This window comes from Somniosus microcephalus, chromosome 2 (assembly GCF_052327205.1).
Source record: "Somniosus microcephalus isolate GS21.2 chromosome 2, FLI_Smic_1.0, whole genome shotgun sequence".
NCBI classification, from domain to species: domain Eukaryota; kingdom Metazoa; phylum Chordata; class Chondrichthyes; order Squaliformes; family Somniosidae; genus Somniosus; species Somniosus microcephalus.
In genome coordinates, this window is record NC_140988.1 from 107,502,825 (window position 1) to 107,528,025 (window position 25,201).

General features: G+C 41.4%; 1 protein-coding gene across 1 annotated transcript in view; it reads left to right on the plus strand.

Moving 5' to 3' along the window:
- LOC147122872 (caspase-6-like) overlaps positions 1-25,201 on the plus strand; it is a 57,836-nt gene that overhangs the window by 13,907 nt on the left and 18,728 nt on the right. The window contains exons 2-4 of the mRNA XM_085961621.1: positions 6,436-6,480; positions 9,748-9,784; positions 19,413-19,562. Of these exons, the coding sequence (XP_085817747.1) occupies positions 6,436-6,480; positions 9,748-9,784; positions 19,413-19,562 (232 nt within the window). The remainder of the gene's footprint in view (positions 1-6,435; positions 6,481-9,747; positions 9,785-19,412; positions 19,563-25,201) is intronic.

Here is a 25,201-nt window from a genome sequence, read left to right on the forward strand (position 1 = left end):
CATCTCGGACTTCAACTTCCAGATTTTTGCGATTAACTGCGCATGTGTGCTCGCCTGAAGTTGCTGTCAAATTTGCACATAAATAACGGTGACTGCTGTTAGCCTCGCTGTTTTTTCACAGCAAAATCCGCCCAATGTGTTAAATCAGTGGTGTGTTTTGTATGCAATTCGTGTTTCGGCAAAATCCTCCAAGTCAGCCAAGGGGCTGCATTAGTGGCATATGTAAATATTATTGCAGAGGCTACATCTTGGGTAACACAGTATTTGTGTATGTAGTAAGGCCTTAACACATCACAGGGTTGAGGTGCAACATAAAACTCGAGTAGCTCAACACCACAACCATGAAATATGGGGCCGGTTCTTGCCAGAGCCAGCCATCTCACAGCATGCCCCGTTAGTTAGACTTTTTCCTGCGCCCTTCAGCTCAAGAAATGTTTCGGCCGTAACTTGCTGATAACGGCATGGTGAGGAGAACGGGACAACTGGGATCTCTGAGTGGTGGGACCAACAGTCTTATCTCCTTAACCAATGAGATTTAATGATTGAGAAAGAACTAGAGGAATGACTGAGCAGGAAATAGGGTGAATAATAGTGAAATCGGGTACAGAAAGAGAAATAGAGAGGGAAAGAAGATTGGATTAAGAGTGACAGAAAAAAGAGACAAAGGAAAAGTAAGAAAAAATTTGATATTTTTAAAATCTTTAACAACAATTTACCACTTGAAGGAATGAGACTCCACAGTTTAAATTGTTCAATTTCTGGACCAGAGAGGTTGATTGGCACTACATTAACAATTACCACGTCATTAAAAGGTACTTACGCTGTTAATTATCAGACTTAACTTTCTGTGGCGAGTTTAATGGGCAATTAATGTGCAAATCCAGCAAGTTCTTAAAAATAACGGCGTGGCTAAGGGCAAGATGCTGTTTTGTGCGAAGCAAACAGCGGAGCGGCGTAAATCGACCAGCAAGTTCTGGAGATTTGCAACTCACGGCGTATCTCTTAATCCTCTGAAGCTGCTGGCAGATTTGTGCATTAATAGCAGCGGCATCGTTAACACACGTTATTTTTCCAGCAAGTTCTGTCCCGTCCCATGATTTCTCTTGGGGCACACTCAAGTGTCATTATTTACATCTTCTACAGATTTACCATTACTTAATGCTTGATCTGTGGTTTTCCTCTTTTTATGCTGATGGGGTATCAAGGCTGATAAAAATGGGCAGGCAGCTCCCACAATCGGAATATGAAATTTAATATATTGGATATATTCGGGGGCTCGTATTTGGGAACAGAGTGTCTGTAGTAGATTTAAATTTACCAATGACCTGAAGCTTTCTACATAGTTAAAGATTGATTACCTTCAGATAGACTTGGACCAGTGATGTAGATGGGCTGAGATATGACAGATGAGTAGTCGTCGTCGTACGTGTCTTCACACTGTTCCCTTTGGGGAACTGTATGAAGTGGTGGAAGGATTTCTGGCCGCGATTAACGCTCCTTCCGTGACCGTAACCATCTTCGTACCAGCCATTAGGGTGGTTAGTCCTATGGCGGGAGGGTTTTACAGGCTCCCACAACCCATACGAGGGGGGGGCCATGGATGCAAGTATCCCGCTGGATGTCAACCCAGAATTTCGAGCTGGAACTCCGACTCCACTTGCCGGGACTGTCTGGAGCGGGGTTCGTAACCCTACGCCTTCTGGCCCAGCGGCGGGGATGCTACCGCTACGCCAAAGGCCCACTCCAGATGAGTAGTGAGAATGTGGAACTGCTATTATATGGAGTGGTTGAGGTGAACAGCATAGATGCTTTTAAGATGAAGCTAGATAAGGACCTAGAAGGACAAGGGCACCAGGCGCATGGGAACACCACCATCTCCAAGTTCCCCTCCAAGTCACACACCATCCTGACTTCGAAGTATATCACCGATCCTTCATTGTCGCTGGGTTAAAATCCTGGAACTCCCTACCTAACAGCACTGTGGGAGTACCTTCACCACACGGACTGCAGCGGTTCAAGAAGGCGGCTCACCACCACCTTCTCAAGGGTAACTAGAAATGGGCAATAAATGCTGGCCTTGCCAGCGATGCCCACATCCCATAAATGAATTTAAAAAAAGTACATGAGGCAGAAAGGAATAGAAGGGTATGTTGATCGGGTGAGATGAAGTAAGGCGGGAGGAGGCTTGTGTGGAGCATAAACACCGGCATAGACCGAATGGTCTGTTCCTGCACTGTAAAATTCGATGTAATTTAATGAATTTTGTTATGGATAATGTAATACATCTAGAAACAAGGGAACAGCAAACGTGTATGACAGGAAGGGTTTCCACTGCCATAGGCAGGAAAGGATTTGGGAATAATCATAAATCATATCCTGAAAGCATCTGGTCAGTGTGAAGCAGTTATTGATGAGAATTGGGACTCGGGATACATTTTGGAAGACGTTGATTTCAAAATAGAAAAAGTTATACCAACATTGTACATATCATTGGTGGGGCTGATTCTGGAATATTTGTGCAATTTTAGTCACCTTGACTCAAAAGAATATAGTGCTTTTGAATTTCTGGCTCCAGGTCAGGGAGAAAACCGTGTGCCTGCCTCTCTCTACTATTCACACTTTGGAGTGTGAGGGAGCCTCTCAAAACGCTTCATATTTTTATCTATGAGCAATGCCACAGGAGATCAATTAATATATTTAAATGATGGTCCCTTTGCCAAAGTCATACACGATGATTATCAGTAGTGAAATCATTTCGATAATAACCAGTGATAGATTTGTGGGATTTAAAACTTTTTTTGTTGTTGCTAATTTCCCCCTTTTACTCATGAAGCTTTCTGGTATCTCACCCAAGTGGTGGTTATTTTTGTTTGAACCTTGATTGTGAGTGTTGGCAGGCAATACAAATGTTGAGGCCGTAAGTCAAACTGATCCTTTCCTCACCTGACACTCCTTTTGTGAGCATAAATGCAATGTTCCTGTGGAATCAATCAATTTATGTAAGCGTAGGAGTTTGTTAAAAGCAATTCTAAAAAGGCAGTAAAATAAGTGTCCTTTTGTACGGGAGTACAGATTGAGTTAATAGCAAAACACTGCGGATGCTGGAAATCTGAAATAACAACAGAAAACGCTGGAAAAACTCAGCAGGCCAGGCAGCATCCATGGAGAGAGAAACAGAGTTAACATTTCAGGTCTGGTGTTTGAACGCATTCCAGCAGCAATCCGACAGTATGGGCTGGATTTTCATTGAGGAGGCGTGTAGGCGACGGGACGACAACTTTCGGGGTTGTAGTCCCGCCTCCATCGAGTTGTGGCCAACCCACGTGATTTTCACTTGATTGACCTTGAGCTCACCCAGTATGCTCAGCAGGCCAATTAAGGGCCACCTGGCAACGGGTGACGTCACAGACAGACATTTCATCTGTCAAGACCTTTTGACAGATGAAATATCAGCGTTTGACAGCTGTTTGAAGCTGTCAAACAATGACAATCTGTACTCTAAGTTAATTCCTTCCTCTCCGGATGATTTAGAGATCTCTCCGGAACAGAAAGCTGAATGCTGCAGATTTTGACAGATCGCGGCCATTCTGCTTTCTGCGCCGGTGAGATGAGGGACTCCCGAGACCTGAAGGAAGGAAGGCTGTAAAGGTAAGTACATGTAAGTAAAACTTCTTTAAACACTATTACACACACCAAACACACTTACCTCTGCACTCATGCACCCATCACTCACCTGAACACCGGACATCTCGACCCCTCCAAGCCCGACGGCCCGCCTCGCTAACTTGGTGTAGTTTGGAGCCGTCGGGAATCCCACACTTCAAGAATGAAAATAGGGGTTAGGCTAAAAACTGCCTGTTAACTACCTGTTAACAGGCAGTTAATTGGCACTAATCCCCATCCCGCCTCTGGGAGGCTGGTCCCAGCACAGGTCGGGTACCCGCCTCCTTTGAAACTGGCATGGAGGCGGGTTAACCCCCCACACGCCTCCAATCCCGCCTCCACGGCTCAATGAAAATCCTGCCCTATGTCTGTGAGCTGGGTGCAGATTTGGAGAAGTTACAACGTCCATTTGAACTGGAGCAGAAGGGTTGGAGATGGGACAGCGAGTGCTGAACTAGTGTTTGGGGAAGTGGTGGTCTGTTGCAAACCCAAATGTCAGTTTTTCCATCATTTTTGGATTAAAAATCTGTCGACTGTAAGGTACAAAAGTGTTTAAAATTAACCAGAATGCCCCATTTTTTATGTTTAAAAAAAAATGTAAAATTTTCTAAGGGAACATATACCCAAGCCCCACTAAAAATAAGTAGGTGGGGGAGAGCATTTGGGAGAATTGTACGCAATTCTAAATTTACTGTCTGCAGCGCTAACTAAAATGGCCTGATGGCCAATAAATTAACTTGAATCCTCTCTTTGCTGTATGCATTTTTTCCCAAAATGAAAATGAACTAAAATTGCTGCTACAGGGCAAAAAACTTTTTATATATAAAAACAATTCCAAATAGAAACCGTTTTAAATAAAGATTAGGCAACCCCTCTTTTTTTTTTTAGATTAAAAACAAATTGTAATGCCCCTGTACATCATAGATTCCAAAATACTGAGAACAGGCACCAAATAAAGTATCACTTATCAATATTTTCTTGGGAGGGAGAGATTTCCTCAGATAGGCCCTAGAATATAAATCTGTTCCTTCAACATTTTGTTTCCCTCTTCATTTTCCCCCCTCCAGTCCCAGATAACAGCTTAAGTTAATAGCCAGTGTACCACTGTACTTTCAGTGTAATTACTTGTTTTTTCATGTCATAATGTTATATTCAAGGGCATTTTTGAATTGTCAGCTTTTTGGTGGTATTGCAGCTTTACTGAAGCTGTTGGTTGTCTTTTGCTAGCTTTCTATGGTAGTATATATGTGTATAAGAAGTATATTATGGACTATATAAGTACATACAAATTATTAGAGGTTGGGAAAAGACGACTGCAAAGAATCAGGAAGGGAGAACACTACAGGTAAATCTCGCTGAAGATTGATTCCAGAAGTGAAAGCAGTACACCATAGAGGATGGCAGCAGTTTCGATATGACAGTAGTTTCGATATAGCAGTTAAACTGCTTCTAGCTCAAAGTAGATATTTTTAAATTAATGGCATCCGATATATATAGATATAATATAAACAGGAAGCGTACAAGTGCTTCTTGTTACTTTGCTAAATAAACTTAAAAGTGCTAATTTTACCAAGCACACTTGTAATAATAGTTATGCTATTTCAAATTGAACTCCAATAATACTGTTGTTATTCTGTTTGTTAGTATAACCGCCACAGTTGTGCTTTCTTTGACTGTATAGGAGTAGTGAAATAGAATAGTAAAAAACACATTTTCTTCCCTGTGCAGTATTTGATAACCTTGCGCTGAACTAAACTGATTTAACCAGTGCTATACTTAGTTCCTGCTGGTGACCAAGCTGTGGCTGACTGACTGACTGAGTCTTTTTAATTGTTTATTTATATTGGATGATTCAAATTGGGAATCAGATAAAAATTGTACAAACAAACTTGTATTGCTCCATTATTCCTATAAGACCCAGTATCCTTATTCCAGGACTAGGTAAGTGTTGACATTTAATCCTAGCATCAAATTTTGTTTTGTCCCCTTACATATTTCAGAAAAGCAGATTAGGAGGTCTTTACATAGCATATAGAGGACAGAAACGGGCCATTTTCCCAAGCAGTCCATGCTGGCGTTTATGCTCCACTCGAGCCTCCTCCCATCCTTCCTCATCTAACTCTATCAGCATAACCCTCTATTCCCTTCTCCACCATATGCTTATCTAGACTCCCCTTAAATGCATCTATACTATTCGCTTCAACCCCTCCCTGTGGTAGCGAGTTCCACATTCTCACCACTCTCTGGGTAATGAAGTTCCTTCTGAACTCCCTCTTCTTGGTGACTATTATCTTATTGATGGCCTCTAGTTTTGCTCTTTCCCACACGTGGAAACACTCTCTCTCTATCCACTCTATCAAAATCTTTCATAATTTTGAAGACCTCTCTTGGGTCACCCCTCAGCCTTCACTTTTCAAGAGAAAAGCGACCCAGCCTGTTCATCCTTTCTAGATAGGTATATTCTTGCTGTTCTGTTAACATCCTTGTAAATAATTTTTGGACCCTCTCCAGCAGCTCTGTTTTTTATAATAGGTCTTGCTGGACTTACCATGATTGGCTTTATAACTAGGTGGTTCTTTCACTGTACCTGATTATAACCTGAGAAAGTTTGAGATGTGTCCATGTAGTCACTGTGAAGTCACAAGTGAAGATTTAAACAATGGCGAATATGGCAGTATTTCCTTTGTTCAGCTGATTTAAGATTGGTTTGATCTACTGTCAGAAAATTCTGGGTCTTTCATTGCATTAACCAAAATATTACTTTATTCCTAGGTGTTGTAGTTCAAGACAGCAAATCTGTTGAACAAAATGCAAATGGTAAGTAAACCTGTTTTCTTATTTATAAAAGAAAGTTAATGTAAAAATCCACAATGATTTTATTAACATGCAAAATTCTAGATTGGAATTACCAGCTCTTATTTACCCACTCTCGTATAGAGCAGTCTCTTGCATAAGAACATAAGAAATAGGAGCAGGAGTAGGCCTTTTGGCCCCTCGAACCTGCTCCACCATTCAATAAGATCATGGCTGATCTACCTCAACTCCACTTTCCTACGCTATTCCCATATCCCTTGATTCCCTTAATATCCAAAAATCTATCAATCTCTGTCTTGAATATGCTCAACGACTGAGCCTCCACAGCCCTCTGGGGTAGAGAATTCCAAAGATTCACCACCCTCTGAGTGAAGAAATTTCTCCTCATCTCAGTCCTAAATGGCCGACCCCTTATTATGAGACTATGACCCCTGGTTCTAGACTCCCCAGCCAGGGGAAACATCCTCCCTGCATCTACCCTGTCAAGCCCTGTAAGAATTTTGTATGTTTTAATGAGATCACCTCTCATTCTTCTAAACTCGAATATAAGCCTAGTCTACTCAATCGCTCCTCATAGGACAATCCCCCCATCCCAGGAACCAGTCTGATGAACCTTTGTTGCACTCCCTCAATGGCCAAGTATATCCTTCCTTGGGTAAGGAGACCAAAACTGTCCACAATACTCCAGGTGTGGTCTCACCAGGGCCCTATAATTGCAGTAAGACATCTTTACTCTTATACTCAAATCCTCTTGTAATAAAGGCCAACATACCATTTGCTTTTCTAATTGCTTGCTGTACCTGCATGTTAACTTTCAGTGATTCGTGTACAAGAACACCCAGGTCCCTCTGAACACCAACATTTCCCAATCTCTCTCCATTTAAAAAATACTCTGCTTTTCTATTTTTCCTACTTCACATTTCTCTAAATTATATTCCATTTGCCATGTTCTTGCCCCACTCACTTAGCCTGTCTGTATTCCCTTGAAGCCTCTTTGTGTCCTTCTCACAACTTACATTCCCACCTAGCTTTGGATCATCAGCAAACTTGGATATATTACATTTGGTCCCCTCATCCAAATCATTGATCTAGATTGTGAATAGCTGAGGCCCAAGCACTGATCCTTGTGGTACCCCACTAGTTACAGCCTGCCAACCCGAAAATGACCCATTTATTCCTACTCTCTGTATTCCTACTCTGTTTTCTGCCCGTTAACCAATCCTCAATCTATGCTACTATATTACCTACAATCCCATGAGCCCTAATTTTGTTTCATAACCTCTTGTGTGGCACCTTATCGAATGCCTTCTGAAAATCCAAATACACCACATCCACTGGTTCCCCCTTATCTATTCTGCTAGTTACAATCTCAAAAAACTGTAACAGATTTGTCAAACATGATTTCCCTTTCATAAATCCATGTTGAATCTGCCCAATCCTATTATTATTTTCTAAGTGCCCTGTTACCACGTCCTTAATAATAGATTCTAGCATTTTCCCTACTACTGATGTCAGGCTAACTGGTCTGCAGTTCCCTGTTTTCTCTCTCCCTCCTTTCTTAAATAGTGAGGTTACATTTGCTACCTTCCAATCTGTGGGAACTGTCCTAGAATCTATGGAATTTTGGAAGATGACAACCAATGCATCCACTATCTCTATACCCACCTCTTTTTTTTTTTCAAAACCCTAGGATGTAGGCTATCGGGTCATGGGGATTTATTGGCTTTCAGTCCCATTAATTTCTCCAGTACTATTTTTTTACTAATACTAACTTCTTTCAGTTCCTCATTCTCACTGGACCCTTGGTTCTCCACTGTTTCCGGGAGGTTTTTTGCATCTTCTTGCGTGAAGACAGACACTAAGTATTTGTTTAATTTCTCTGCCATTTCCTTATTCCCTATTATAATTTCTCCTGTCTCTGCTTGTAAGGGACCCACATTTACTTTCGCTCATCCTTTCCTTTTTACATACCTATAGAAGCTTTTACAGTCTGTTTTTATGTCACGGTAAAAAAGCCATGGCGATGACACGACTCTAAAATGGATAGGGCATATTCGCGTATGCAGTTTATTCTGGGCACGAACGTGGCCATTGGGGCCCAGAATCACGGAACAGATCCTTTTAAGATCGGGCTGGGGAGACTCGCTTTTGCGAATTGATAAATTGAATTAAGTATTGCTGTGTGTTCCCTGTCTGCAGTTCGGTTCAGTCTCTGACCCATGAGATGTGAAAGTGGATAGACTAATGTGCAGCTCGAGCTCCGGCTCGCGTTCTATTTCTGCCCCGTCCAGCGGGCCAGATAGAAAGATTTTGCAGGCCGGATCTGACCCGCGGGTCATAGTTTGTGCACCACTGCCTTCCAGACAGTTCCATACTAATCACTAAATAAAAATCCAATGCTATCCCAGTTAAGCATCATTCTTTTGTAACTGGTCTGATTTCTAGGGGTTAACTGGTAATGAAAGATTCTCTATCACTAAACAAATAGCCATGCTGTTTTCTGGGCTCCATTTGAATCTTAAGGATGAAAAGACAGTATTTTATAACAATGGTTGGCTATGAGTGAATAACAAGACAATAACCTTACAGTATTTTAAAAGTTTGCATGGCTCAGTAAACAAGCGGTGACAGTTAAATGATTTATAACTATATCCTCAGTGGGATTGTGGCGCATTATCCCTTCTTGTCCTCCTCCTAGATCACTCTCTGGCAATTAACCTCATTAATCAAGAAACTGACTGCACCAGCGCTGCTGCATCTCCTGTTCTTGTTTGAATGGCTCTCCCTCCTGATGCTGACTCCACTGTCTGCTTCTGTAATTGTGCACAGTGTGAGCCTTTTCCCCACCATATCCTTACCATTCTGGTGGAGGCAGGTTGTCCTATGTACTTGCTATCTCGGGTCTTTGCTTGCAGCTTGTTCTCTGGTACTTTAGTTTCTCCTTCTCGACGGGTACAGTTAAGTTTGTGTTCTCTATACCTCTCAATGTATTTTTAATCTAAAATTAATTGCTATTACGCTAAGGCATAAATATGTATAGACCATTTAAGTAATGTAGATAAATTTGATGCAGAAATTGACGTTAAGGTGTTGGAGAATTATCGGGGCCCTGATTCTAGTCTGCATAGCTTCAGTGTATTCAAATCTATAAGCAGCAGGCCATGGAGGTTAAACTGATTCCTGAATATGACAGGCCTGAAGCAAAACTCTCAAAATAACAAGGTACAGTATCATAAGTTTGCATTGACGGTAAATACTTTTCTTTTTCAGTTGTCTGTGAAGTCGATTTACCAACGATTCTTCAAAGGTATGAGATTCTTCTAAATGTAACTTTGTTTTATTTTGTTTTAAAACTGTATATCCCACAATTTTTGTATTCGATTTTACGTCATTTCAAATCGGACTGTTTGGCGGAGAAGAGAGAAATCCATCGTTGGTACCATGTAGGGTTGCCAGCTCGGTGTATTCCTGGTAGTTTCATCACGAGTTCGAAGCGCCCTGACATACACTCCCACCATTGGTCCCTCCTCCAGGCACACTGCCTGCCCACGCCAATTGGAAAGGGGACAGACTCTTTGTTCTCCAATTGGATTAATCCTGACTGTTAGTGAAACAGCCTTTATCTCCCCATCTCCAATATTTTTATAACTAATAAATTAAAGCGTTCAAAGAAAAGGAAAAAAATCATTTTGTTTAATGCCCCCTATGATTTTTCTCCTGGGTTGCTTGCAGCAGTGTCCTGGAGCTTAATCTTCAATTCCTGGGGACTCCAGGACAATCCTGGAGGCATCCCTAATACCATGTAGTAGTGTAAAACATTGTACTTGTCTTTACAGCTATGAATCAGCCTTTAAAGCTATGAATCAAGCCATTCATGACCAGGATCACAACCTCCAGCTTAACAACTGATGCTGGTCATAAACCTGCATGAATGACTGATGGCACTAAAGATAAATGAGTATGAGAACTTTGCATTACCATGTCTCGCTGATTCAGTGAAGGCTGGCTTTATTCTGTAAAGTCCATGCTGAACAGTTATTCTTCCAAAGAGTTTAGCTGCTCCATCTTTGAATTAACTGCAGTTCAGCAAGTAAGCCAATCTCTACCTGGTTGTTTTAATTTCCCCCAGCGGAAAACTGTATCTTTCTCTGAAAGTTCACCATGAAGCTTTAATAGCTCTTAATAAATGACAACAGATGTTTCAAATGTTGTGGTGAAAATAAATTCACATCTAAACCGTGTAAAAGTAAAAAGATGCAGTTTATTATCAGAGCTCTGGGAGAAGAATCTCAGATCCCACGGTCTGTGCGAGCACCTTCTCGTTCTCTCTTGGTTGGTACAGCTTTTTATTCTATTTTCATCCAATCACATTGTATTATAATAATCACCTGATCACATATGGATTCTTTTCAGTATTAGTAAAGGTTAGTTACATGTTACTATGCCTTTGGTCACAGGTCAAATTCCCATGACCCCTATATTCTGCTGTGTCTACAATTTTTAGCTAAAGCAGCATATTTCTTATCACACATTCTGTCTTGTCCCACAGTTGCGTCTTATTTCTGTTTTGCAAAGTTTCTCTACACACTGTCCTTTGTGCAAAACTAGCGAAAGTAGCACGAAAGTCTTTTTCACATGAGAAAGTCTTTTTCATAAAAGAAAGTTGTTATTCTGAGAGGGTTCATTTTAACCCCTTCAGTCCCTCCTGTTGGTCCCGCACCAAATTTAGATTTTGGCTAGGGATACCAACTTCTCTTCTACTTTTACCATCCCCGGGATTACTCCTAACTGATGGCTTAAACTTAGTACCTAAGTTTGTCTTTCCCCTCTGTCTATCTTTTTGTGCTAGGCGTGGTAGTCTGTGCAAATGACCAAAGAACTTTACATGTATGTTCTTATCTCTATCAGTTCATTTATCCCACATTAACTGTTCGGTTTCTGGCTCAATATCGATTATATCAACTATAGCAACTGGCACTATTCGGGACACAGCTGCCCTACAACATGCATTCAAAACCGTCATCATGACACAAAATAATACTACAACTATAACAACAATTATAAGTCCTTATCATTTCTATTTGTCTTGATATTCGACCTTGCTGGCTTTTATGCTATCTTTTTCCGCTTGCCTGTTGTCAGTCCCTGGTCTAAGAATTAAAACCCATCTTTGAATCTAACAGCTATTTCTTACAATTCCCTTTTTTTTTAGAAGGAAATACCTTTATTGACTTCTCACAATCGGCTCTTGACTAATCTAGCCAGCTCTTATTGCTCTCTCAACTTGGGCGTTAGTTAGTAGGGAGTCTTGAAGATTTCTCCCTTCCTTACAGTCCATTCCTTTGAGGAGAAGGAGCAACCTCTGACCCCTTACTCAAATTCAATTCACTGTTCCGGTGTTCCAATTCTGCCCCGCCTGGGGATCCTCTGTTTCTTCTATCTTTCCTGATGTTACCCCGCTTGGGGTCTCCTCTACATTGCTTCGGATCTTCTCTTTCTGTGTGCTCAATTAATTTGTTAGTGCTTGTCAGTTATGGGCATGAGTACCCAATTGGCTTATGTATCAAAGTCTTACTACACACGTTACATATATCAAATACACTATCATTACAAGTTGGATAACTACCAGAGCATGTGAAATAATACAAACCTAAGGGTGTGCTGATGTATTAAGCCCAATATCCCATCAATGTGAGTTGTCCCCTATGCTGTCAATTTCAATATCTATTCTCAAGTTGTCTTGCTCCAAAACATAAAAATGCTTTAGGGAGGAGTTCAGTCGCATCATGAGCTCACTGAAACCCACAAACAACAAGGGAATGTCATATCCGAGTATCCGAATTGTGCCACATAATTGTGTAGCTCATACTTAAAAATGTGTTGGTTGATGGGACAGGTCCTGTTAGACCCGTAAAGCATGGTAATTGCAGTAGTAGTGACACAGGAGGCACCACTAAAATCACCTCATACTGGATTCGTACTGGTTTTTTCCCATGCTCTGTTACCTACAAAACACAATTATTACAGTCACAGTTAAATTCAGTCTTACAATCATATCAAATACATTACAGTTTAACATCTAATCAACAAATCATGGATTTAAAAGATTCTCCAGATCTCTTACTTGTATCCATCTTGTGGATAATTCTTTACTAAACATGATTTCTCTTTAGCCTTCAATTGTACCAATCTAGATTCCATGTAACTCTCCACTTCAACTTCAATTTCAATCCCTCTAACAGGTACCAGTATGTTTAACTCTATTCTGATTGTTTCATTAATTAGATAGTTTCTCGATGGAGTATGCTTTAAAAGTTGTCTCGCTCTCCTGAGCCACAATAACCATTTCATGTCTTGCTGTTGTCAAGTAACTGAGCATGTCTGAGACCCGTTCTTCAGTGCAAATTCACCATACATTCCTGGATGATAATTACTTCATACGTAACAAATCACATTTGCACACTCATACCGGTATCTCAATATCATGCCACCCATGCCATCCGATACAAGCCTTTCTCGGGCTTTCAGGTATCTTATCGAAAGATTGTAGTCGTCTAATGGCTGAATACTTCTTCAAGGTCTTACTTGCTGCTATTTAAGCTTTGACCTGAGCTCTTGGCCCTCTGCCTGTAATCTGGCCACTTCAGCCTGCTTGATTTCAAGCTGATTTTTAGCAGTAACTAGCCCTACATTAATTTCTTCCATTTCTTTCTCCTGAAGTGCTCTTTCCTGTAGTTGTGCTTTCACTAATGCGGTTTTCTCAGCTATTAGGCTCTCTAAAAGCATAATCTGTTGCTTAAAGTTATTCTCAAGATTCAACTTTTCTTTTTCCACGGTCTCTCTTGTTGCCTGACTTTTCTCAATGTTTTCCGAAAACTGCTTTAACCTGTCAACTTTTTCAAGTAAAGCATCTTCCTTCTCAGCTAGAAGGGAGGCAAGAGAATTTTCATTCTGCTTTGACTTCATTAATTTATTCTCCAAGTCTGAAACCAGTTCTTCCTTGGTCTGGCAATCTACCTGGAGATTTAATGGCCTAGAATTTGGTGTCGGGGGCTTGCCGCGCGTGCAAGCCCCCGATCTGCACTCGCCCTGCGCGCTAACATCTGAAGCCCGGGCCTGCTTGCATTTCCTGTCACAGGCCCGGTTCAGATGTCAGCGCGCAGTGCTTGCCTGATCCAGCGGCGTAGTTAGTGCGATGTGCCGGCTGGGATCAGGTGAGCACTGTACAACCAATCAGGGGAGGGGAAGGTTCATTCATGAGTTTGAGAGTAAGAACTGTCAAACTCATGAAAACTACGGGGGCCCAAAACACTATTTAAACTTTAAATAAAAATTTAAAAAACATCCCAATCATTAAATTAAGTATAAATAAGTTTAAAAAAATAATTTAAACAATTTTTTTTTGTAAAAAATAAATTTTTAATAAGAAGGGTCTAAAACTAAACTTAACTTATTGTAGATTCTTTAAAATAACAAACCTGTGGGGGGGGAAAAAAAAAATTCTAAATTGCACTAAAACACCACTTACCTGTAAAAATAAATACTTACGTGTGCTTTTTACAAGCGTAAAGACCGGAGGCCTTTACACATGCGCAAATCCCCCAAAACAGGAAATCCAAGACGCACGCGCTGCCCCCAACAGCGCACGCGCTAGCCTCTTCAACTCTTGGTTCAGAGGAGAGGAAATGCCGGTTTTCAGCGCATGCGCTGTGCATGCTGAAAACCGGCATTTCCTCCGGCCAGACGCGTGAGTACCCCTTCCGTACTCACGCGTTTGGGGAGGAATTACTGCCCCAATAAGCAGTCGTTCAAATTATTTTCTTCTTGTTTCAGATCATTGAGTTCAGACTGATTTTTTTTTTCAGTTTTGTTTCTGCTCTTTTAAACTGCCTGAGAGCATTTTGCAAGTTCTCATTCAGTAGTGTAATTCTCCTGTTTCAATCTTACACTCTCAATCACTTTCCTTTAATTACCATTCATATCTCGTTCATGAGTCCTGGAAAAACTTTACTGTCCAGTACAATATTTAAGATAGAAAACATAGATCAAACATTCTCACTTGATCCAAGTTATTAACACATTTTATTATCATTATTTTTAGAGGATCTTTTATTTTCCCAAAAGTAACTAAATATATAGTGCCTGAGTCCATTTTGTCATTTCAAAATTATCCCAAAATCCAAATAGCAGTACAGTTGAACTGACCGGTTTTGTCAATGTTCAATTTCATCTCTATCAATTTATCTTCCATTTCCAATTTCAGAAACAAGTGATTCTCAGGCTAGGTAGCTTACACACTGTTTTTAACATTAGAGACAGAAGTGCTGCAATTAGTTTACAAGGTAACTCCCATATAACAAAAGAAAGAAGGGAATCCATTGTGACTCTGCTTAGAGCCCAAGGGGTTAATTTATCAAATCTTAATTTTTCCCTCTGTCACTGTGGTGAAATAATAACTTAAAATTAAGAAACTTAAATTTAATAATGTCCAATATCTTTAGATTTCATACTAAAGTTGTTGCTTGGTGAACTTACAGCTGTCAGTGGAAAGGGTTGACTCCTTTGCAGGTTTTTAAGAAGGTGGAGCAAAACATTATCAAATGCACGCAACTGCGTCAATTCACGTAAATCAAAAAAAAGAACTTTCCTGATCGAAAGACAGTTGTGTTTTCACACTTTAAACACGAACACGGAGGTAATATGGACAGTGAAGAAAGACGGGATTGAGCAAAGTTCACAAGCTAAGTAAGTCTTTGTAAGGAACTCTGCAACTATCGGATGTTCTTGCGGAGCGGAGTTATCTTATTCAATGCGGTCTACACAAATTTACACCAACCAAAATTTCACCGTGGTCACAATGAAAGTCTGGTTTTAATAGGTTAATTAACCTCATAACTCCAATTTAATCCAGATCTTGTAAACATTCAAATTAATTTTCTTCCAAGCACATTGGCAACTGTAACTTTAAGGCAGAAGCTTATCTTTTGTAAAACTATGAACAGACAAACAAAACAAAATAGCACATTCTTGCAGAAAACAGTAAATTATGTCATATTTTCTTATCAAATCAAACTGCTTTAGAAGATTTCACCATAGCAACCGCAACTCCAAGGTTAAATCTTAGACTGAAACTTAATCTTTTGTTATACAGGTAGACTATCCTTTATCCGAACTTCCGAAAACCGAAACCCTCTAAAAACCGAAAGTTTTTTCGTTCAGCGTAAGTCGTGCGCACGACATGACCAGAGTGGCACACGACTTACGCTGAGCAGGGCAGAGGGTCACTGAGTTCCCTCCTGGGTAGGAGATTGCAGGCCGAGCCGGGCAGTGTGAAGGAGGTATACCGGGAGAGTGAACCCAACAATACAGCGGCCCGTCCGATAGCTGCAGCGGCCTGTCCGATATTCTTTTCTCCCCACCCCCCCCCCCCCGCCGACCCCCACCCTTTCGGATAAGGGATAGTGTACCAGCCTTTATCCGCACTTCCGAAAACAGAAAACCTCTGAAAACCGAAAGTGGTGGCTTACGGGGTGCTGCCCCGTAAAACCTTCTGAAATCCGAAATTTTCCGAAAACCGAAACACGGCTGGTCCCAAGGTTTTCGGATAAAGGATAGTCTACCTGTACAAACTTTTTGTTCCTCTTAGTTTTTACACACCAGCTTAACTTAAATTAGTTCAAAGGTTTTTGTTTTCAATTCTTGGGGCACAATCTTATTCGCACATGCTTCCAAAATCCAAGACAAGACAAAAGATTTTAAATGCTTTTAACACAAGTGGGTGGAGTTAAAACAAACATAACAGAATCTTTCTTTTAAAGACAGACTTTCAGACAAAAGAAATACTGTAACTTCTTAAACATTCATAGTCAGGAAAACTTTCACACAAACTGAAATTCCAGCATTTTTTTTAAGGTTCCTTTCACTCAGCAAATCTTGTGTTTTATTTGTCTCAGCACAAATGTTAATAACTTCCATGTCAGTAAAACTTTAAGTTTCTCTTTTTCCATCGGTGTCCCTATCTTCCTTCTCCTTGTTTATCCTTTAGTTTTGACAATTTTTTTTCCTCTAATTTTGTCACCTGCTCCTGTAGATTTTCGTTTTAATTCCTCGATCTTTTGAATGACCGTTACTAATTGGTGTACCAATATAACTCCAGCTTTCTTTGTCTTACTTCCCTTTTGTGTCTCCCACCATTCTCGTTGGTACACTGGTACCTTAGACGGATCCCATCCATCCTTTTTCATCTTATCTATCAAACCTTTCTGATCGTCAGCATAGAGCTGTGATGAAATATTCCATTCATCACTCATTGGTATTCTCTGCCTGTGACTGTGGTTGGTTTCAGTTTCATTTCCCTTACCTCAGTTCCGTTTCCTCACCATTGTATTGTACTGTGTGTAGGGCTCCGCCCATACCTGGCCCCTATGTAAGCTGGCCCAGCCTGCATCACATCCAGTACGGCAGACCTCTGGATGGAAGATACCTCTCCTCTGTGTGTTACCTTCTAAGTCAATAAAAGCCTTGTTTTGTTTCGCTAACATCGAGTCTCGGATTTATTGAGGCACATCAAGAGCCAACTCAATGATCCCGGCGGTCCCCAATCTGGGCCTCCACCTTCTGTCATAATGTATTATTTTTGATACTAGTCTACCGCGTTCCGGTCCTCCCTAGTAACTCGTTCTCAGAGGTCTACCTATCATCCACCACTAGTGATGGCGGTCCTGACTTGTAACTATCTCTCTGTCAGAGGTGATTATTTCACTTGTAGCCGTTAATACATTATTACCATACGTCGCGCCATGCAATACAACAGAGAGACTTTTAGTCTGTCTCGGATTCCCAACTAACTCTGGCCTTCATGTGGGGCCCAATTGCCCTCTTAATGCTGGCTCAGTATGGGTCCTCGAGACATTTACATTCCGAAATAACACATCAGATGTCAATCAACTTAACCACTTATTTAGACTTATCCACTATTTGAACTGCATCTCTCGCCCGTCACGGCTACCAGATTCTTTTGGTACTGCGTCGCTGTCACACCGCCCTTCTGAGTGATCCAATTTCTGGACGGTCAAGATTTGATTACTCGCCCCGTTCACTGGTACAGGCGGTGTTCCAGCTCCGAAGTACCCTGCTCGCAGCGCCAATTTGTTGTGGTGAAAATAAATTCACATCTAAACCGTGTAAAAGTAAAAAGATGCAGTTTATTATCAGAGCTCTGGGAGAAGAGTCTCGGACCCCGCGGTCTGTGCGAGCACCTTCTCGTTCTCTCTTGGTTGGTACAGCTTTTTATTCTATTTTCATCCAATCACATTGTATTACAATAATCACCTGATCACATTGTATTACAATAATCACCTGGTCACATATGGATTCTTTTCAGTATTAGTAAAGGTTAGTTACATCTTACTATGCCTTTGGTCACAGGTCAAATTCCCATGACCCCTATATTCTGCTGTGTCTACAATTTTTAGCTAAAGCAGCATATTTCTTATCGCTTAACACACATTCTGTCTTGTCCCACAGTTGCGTCTTATCTCTGTTTTGCAAAGTTTCTCTACACACTGTCCTTTGTGCAAAACTAGTGAAAGTAGCACAAAAGTCTTTTTCACATGAGAGTCTTTTTCATAAAAGAAAGTTGTTATTCTGAGAGGGTTCATTTTAACCCCTTCACAAAAAATGTACCAATTTCACTTTTCCGGGCCGGTAAATGGAGCAGGGCGGTAAATGGAGCGGGCCGGTAAATGGAGAAGGGCAGTAAATGGAGAGGGTGCGACTGGAGGTTTCAGCTTATCCACCAGTTTTAATGTTCATCTCTGCAGTTCTTGTCATTAAAAATAGAAAACAATAATTTTATTAACTAACAAAACCGACTTCCTCACGTTTATATCTCACCTATATTACAAGGGAGGAAACTAGACCGAGAAACTAATAAGCAATTTACTTCATAACAACAGAGTGAAAGCAATAATTGACATAACAAAAAGGATAGCACGATCATGGTTGTTCTTCAACAAATAGATGCAGAATTTATTGTTAAATGAGAATGTAATTCAACGAACTAAATTTCTTATCCCTAACTGCGAAAGAAATATGTATTTTAAGTGGGAGGTTATAAAAGGGATCAGTTGTAGCTTCCTGAATTTAAAGCTTGGAGACTGATTGATTGATTGATAATCTGGTTAAATTTCTCCTTTTGTATGTCATCTTGGTATGCTCAGTAAACACTTCATCCAAAAGCAATGAGGAGGTCATCATAAAACATGGGTTTGCATGTAAAACTCTTAAATGGATGGAATTGTATGATATTGATTTTCTTCCCTTGAAATTCTAGCAATATAATGTAGAGGATCAGCTACAATTGAAGAACAAGAGCTAGTTTCTTTTCTTCAAAAAACAATGGTGCAGCACTGGGGAAAAATTGAATCGAGATTGGCTGTTGCTGCTTTCCTTAAAAAAAGATTGTTGACTTGGACTAATCATTGTCTGGGGAAAAATCTTCCCTGTTGCCCTATCATTGACGTCACTTGTTATGTCTTAGTGAGTGATGGAAGCATGCAATAGAGCAGAAGAACTCACTGAATCATAAAACATAACCTGGAGAAAAGGTTGTAAAAACAAACAGCTTCCATATAATGGTAAACAAAATGATCGGGTAGATATTTTGGAATACTTATCACAGAACGCTTCTAATGTACTTCAAAATGCAATGGGCAAGTGTGCTTTTTAGATGCATTTTACGCATACTCCTAAAAGTATGGATGAATGGATAACTTCTGTTGTCTAGTGTGTTCTTGGTATAAACATCTGTGCTTTGATTAAATTTGTCTTCCTATTGCCTCAGCTTTTACTTGTCACAGAAGCTGTTTGTTGCCTCCTGCCAAATGGACATTATTGCTTTGTACTGAATTTGGTTCACCTGTTTTTTGTCACAGTACTGATCTCATGGACCCATGTATTGAATACAACATGAAGCACCGCAGGCGAGGGATTGCTTTAATCTTCAACCATGAGCGCTTTTACTGGTTTCTGGGATTGCCTGATAGAGGAGGCACAAATGCTGACAAATTCAATCTGGATAAAAGGTATGCCGGCTTGCTTGAATATATCTTTATCACAAAGCGGAATTGATGACCCAGATTTGCTGGGAAAATAACAATGGGTTTAACGCGCAAGCCGTTATTGGTGTGTAAATAACCCAGCAATTTGTGGCGAGGAAAAGATATGGCGTGAGTTGCGAATTGCCACAAATTGCTGGATGATTTGCGCCGCTCCACCGTTAGCTTTGCAAAAATGGGAGCTCGTCCTCAACCTCCCCATGTGTTTCAAGAAATTACTGCATCTGTGCTCTTAAAATAAATTAAACTTGTTGCAGAAAGTTAGGGCTGGCACCTAACAACATCAGGATCCTTTTAATGATGTGATTTGTGTTCCTGCAATGCCACTCAGCCTTTGAGACCCAGAAAGGGAACAGTTGAAACTGTGGAGTCTCATTCCTGCAGGTAGTAAATTGTTCCTAGAGGTTTTTAAAATTTAAAATTAAAATCAATATATATTTTCCTTTTTCTCTCTCTCAATCCAATCTTTCTTTCCCTTTCTCTTTATTTCTCTTTCCGTATTTAATACACCCCATTTCTTCTTCGGGGAGAGGGATGGAGTTTGTGGCAGGAGCAAAGACGATGGTTTTGGTCTTAACAAAGTTTATGTGGAGGAAATTGTGGCTTCTCCAAGACTGGATGTTGGACAAGTTATCCTCCAACATGGAGGCAGTGGACGAGTCATTGGAGAAGTAGAGCTGGGTGTCGTCTGCATGCATATGGAAGCTGAGTTCATCTTTGATGTTGCCAAGGTACCGCATGTAGATGAGGAAGAGAACGTGGCAAAGGATAGATTGTTGGGGGTGGAGGGGAGCGGGGGAGGTCTCTGGAGGTAATGGTATGGGGGTGAGAAGAGAAGCCATACTTGGAGGTACTCTGGTATGATCAGATCAGTAAGAGTGGAACCAGGCGAGGGTAGTATCACTGAGCCGAGGAGTGGTGTTGGTGGAGGGCACTGTGGTTGACCTTGTGAAGGGTTGCAGAAAGGTCGAGGTGGATGAGGACAGAGAATACACCGTGGTCACAGTTGCAGAGGATATCATTTGTGACTTTGTTTAGGGCTGTTTTGGTGCTGTGGCAGGGGCAGATATCGGATTAGAGAGATTCAAATAGGGAATTGCTGGAAAAGATGGGTTTGGATTTGGGAGACGACAATACATTCAAGAACTTGGAAGGGACATAAGAGATTGGGTGATATTTTTCAAGGACTGAGTCGAGATTTTTTTTGAGGTTGGATATAATGACGGCACCTTTGAAAGGGAATGGTGCAGTACCTGAGGAGAGAGAACCATATACAATGTGAGCTAACATGGGAGCGAGGAAGGGAAATTGAGTGGTCAGCAGTTTTGTGAGAACGCAGTCAAGGGAGCAGGAGCTGGGTCTCCTTGACAAGATGAGCTCAGAAAGGGCATGAAGAGAAACTAGAGCGAGACTGGAGTTCAGGCCTAGAGCAGGGGAGCCTTGGGGGAGGTTTGGCTTGTTATCCAGAGGAAAGTGGAGAGGTAGCAGAGGAGTTAATTGGAGGATGCCAATTGTCTCGGCTGCAACGCATAGCCATCAAGGAATCGCCAACATCATTTCATTTTTTGTTGGGCTCTCCGTTAGTCTCGGCTACATCTCATTGTGTTGCAATGCTGCTATTTAGTATGTGGAATTATAAGAACAGGTTTGAAGCAATTGACCCCAGTCGCTCCGAGGTTTCCATTAGTTTTCATGTAATTTAACATGCTTATCCTCAACCGAAAAAAGTGAGGTCACATGATATAACTTTCTCTTGTGTACACACAAGCAATTTGTACATACAGGTTGAGCGTCCAAAATCCGGAGTTCTGACATCCAGAATGTTCCGCAATCCGGACTCCGGGACGATTGGTGGCAGGGTCGTCCGGATTCCGTAATCCGGAACTCCTGATTTTGGACGCTCCACCTGTACTTCAAAAAGCCATTAACTTTTGTTGTCTTTTTTTGAAAAATCCTACGAAAAATGCGAGTGATGCAATAAAACTTTAGTGTTGTGTTTTATCATTTTAATCTGCACAGCTCCACTAAGTGTTTCCGCCAGGCTGCGGCCACGGCACCACGCTGCCCTGGTGGCCTGGTGTGGGCCCTCGGATGCTCTGCAGAGCTCGCAGCATCCCTCCCCTTTAACAGAAAGGGAGGGGCGGAGAAATGCGTCATGCACTACAAGTAATGGCCCAGGCATTTCCGGACTCGGAACGTGTTTCTGATGTCCGAAGTCCGGAAACGCCCGAGCCCAGGTTGCGATATTTCCAGACTTCGGACATCAGAAACACGTTCCGAAGTCCGGAAAAACACGAAAACCAGCTCAGCCTCGGTTGCCGGATTCAGGACGCTCAACCTGTATTACACTTTGTGGGACCTTTATTAATTTGACATCCTAAATTTTTTATTGTAATTTTCCCTACCTGGCATTGGAGTTATTCCTATGACCTGGGACCTTTTCCGATTAATGTAAGGTTACACTAATAGCAAATATCAATTCACTTTTAGCATTTTTGCCTGACCTTGCAGTCTCCTCTGGCAGCAAGAACAAAGAAAGAAGTAGTCGGCAAAAGTGCACATTTTCATAAAAGATACGCAGTTAATGGGTATTAAAATCTAAGTCCTACTTCTTGTCCTGCCTCCACCCACCCAAATTATCCTCCCCTCCTCTCCCATTTCCAGCAGGGATTTCTGAATAGTGATCAGGAGCAGGTACCCTAGCGTGGGGGTTCTCAACCTATTGGCTGCTGAGGCCCCCCTCCCGTCTTATAAAAATTCCATGGACCCCCAGTAACGCACTTTTTTTGTATAAAAATGTGTTATACAATTAAACATATCTATATTATTGTTATTTTAATTACTTAATGTGAAACTTGTTGCTGGTGCTGAGCAACAATTCTGTTAATTTCCTTATTCCACACGTACCGAACATGGGCGAGTAAATGGGATATTTTAGAAACCTGTAATTCTCAGGATCTTGTGGCAAGGCCCTAGCCTTTTTTGTTAACACTAAATCAGTTTACTCAGACTTGTAAGTGGTAATCCCATGGTAGTCAATGGACTGACTGCAGAGCAATTCTGGTACACTGTGACCGGGAAATTTCTGAGCTTGCAGCGGAGCAGGAAAATATCCCAAGGGATTTGCCTCAGCTTTCAGCATAAAATTATAAATAACGTATCCCACAAAGAACTGCACGTTTCTAAACCTATGCAGAACTCGACATAAATGGAGATGTCTATAAAAATATTAATAAATACTAATTTTTTTTAAGTTAGGAAATCAAAATTCCTAAAGGGGTTTGTTAATTTTCGATCGCTGGAAAGTTTGCGACCAACAGTCGAATGGGATCGTGCAGGAGGCCCAGACACAGTGCAAGAAGATGGCAGCCAGCTTTGCAGCAGCAAAATAAACCCAGCTTCTACTGCAGTCACTTTTAAAGAAATATTTCAGTATTTATTCAGTTTGCTTTCTAATAGTTATTAAATTGGAATCCAGTTTTAATAATCACAGAAGCTAAAAGTGATTCAACGGCACACAACATATAGCCCAATATTAAGGTCAGCCTGACGATGGTCCCTCCCCCCATCAGCATTATTAATTTCCAGCAGCTGGATTGATTCCCACACGTGCCATTAGGCACCTTGCACACAGATTAATTCATCCTTTTATTTTTTGCTTCTTGGTGCATGCTCCAAGCTCTGTAATGGTTTCTGTGTGTTCAGTTCTCCGCTGCAGTCAGTACCTGGGTCGGAGTCAGCACTTTACCCAGCACATCTATGTCCACGTTATCATATTTGACGCTGAGGGACTGCGCCGGTTTCTCGTCCATCTCGACCACTCCTGCAAGTCTACGGGCATGCTGCGGCTGCGCGAGCTGGTGTGTGAGCTACACTGTAATCACAGAATCACAGAATCCTCACAGTGCAGATAGAGGCCATTTCGGCCCATCGAGCCTGCACCGACACATATCCCACCCTATCCCCGTAACCCCACGTAATTAATCCCCTAACACTAAGGGTCAATTTATCATAGCCAAATCAACCTAACCTGCACATCTTTGGACTGAGATTTGGGTTGAGTAATGGGTTGAGATAGGCTCTGCGCTCCTTGCCCACAATTCTTATTGGTTGCACTGAGCTGTTTTCCCACAGCTACGCCCTCCCGCTATAAATAAGGGCACAAAGGGCATCGCTGCCAGTCATTGATAAGAGGTGGTGCTGGGCGGAGGGCCGTGCCAGCTAGAATCTTAACTTTGCCGGAACCCCTGAAACCTTCTCACTGACCCACAGGGGGCTGCAGACCCCCCAGTTGAGAACCCCTGGCCCTAGCTGATTTCCTGCCCCCACCACCTCTTATCCAGGGATCAAACCTTGATTTTCCAGGTCCCTCTGACTCAATAGCATACCGGACTTACCTAATGAGACGTCAGGAAAGTCTCGGACAATTCTGTCCTTTTCCCCTCCAATTCATGACCCCCTCACAGTTACTGCCTCATGTTGGGGTATGGTTGCACAGATGTTGATTGGCTTCTGACGTCTAGCCAAATGGCCATTCTTCCACAAACACTAAATAGCAATCCACAGTATGAGCCCTTGCCAATTTTATTCTCTCCCCCCTACTCCAGGAGCCATGAGACAACACAACACCGCAGAGGGTGGGAATTAAAAGAAAAACACGATGCTGGGAGTGGAATTAGAAACACTATACTGGGAGTGGAATTAGAAACACTATACTGCGAGTGGAATTAGAAACATTATACTGGGAGTGGAATTAGAAACACTATACTGGGAGTGGAATTAGAAACACTATACTGCGAGTGGAATTAGAAACATTATACTGGGAGTGGAATTAGCAACATTATACTGGGAGTGGAATTAGAAACAATATACTACGAGTGGAAATAGAAACATTATACTGGGAGTGGAATTAGAAACACTATACTGGGAGTGGAATTAGAAACACTACTGCGAGTGGAATTAGAAACTCTATACTGGGAGTGGAATTAGAAACACTATACTGGGAGTGGAATTAGAAACACTACTGCGAGTGGAATTAGAAACTCTATACTGGGAGTGGAATTAGAAACACTATACTGGGAGTGGAATTAGAAACACTATACTGGGAGTGGAATTAGAAACACTATACTGGGAGTGGAATTAGAAACACTATACTGGGAGTGGAATTAGCAACATTATACTGGGAGTGGAATTAGAAACAATATACTACGAGTGGAAATAGAAACATTATACTGGGAGTGGAATTAGAAACACTATACTGGGAGTGGAATTAGAAACACTATACTGGGAGTGGAATTAGAAACACTACTGCGAGTGGAATTAGAAACTCTATACTGGGAGTGGAATTAGAAACACTATACTGGGAGTGGAATTAGAAACACTACTGGGAGTGGAATTAGAAACACTATACTGGGAGTGGAATTAGAAACACTATACTGGGAGTGGAATTAGAAACACTATACTGGGAGTGGAATTAGAAACACTATACTGGGAGTGGAATTAGAAACATTATACTGGGAGTGGAATTAGAAACACTATACTGGGAGTGGAATTAGAAACTATATACTGGGAGTGGAATTAGAAACACTATACTGGGAGTGGAATTA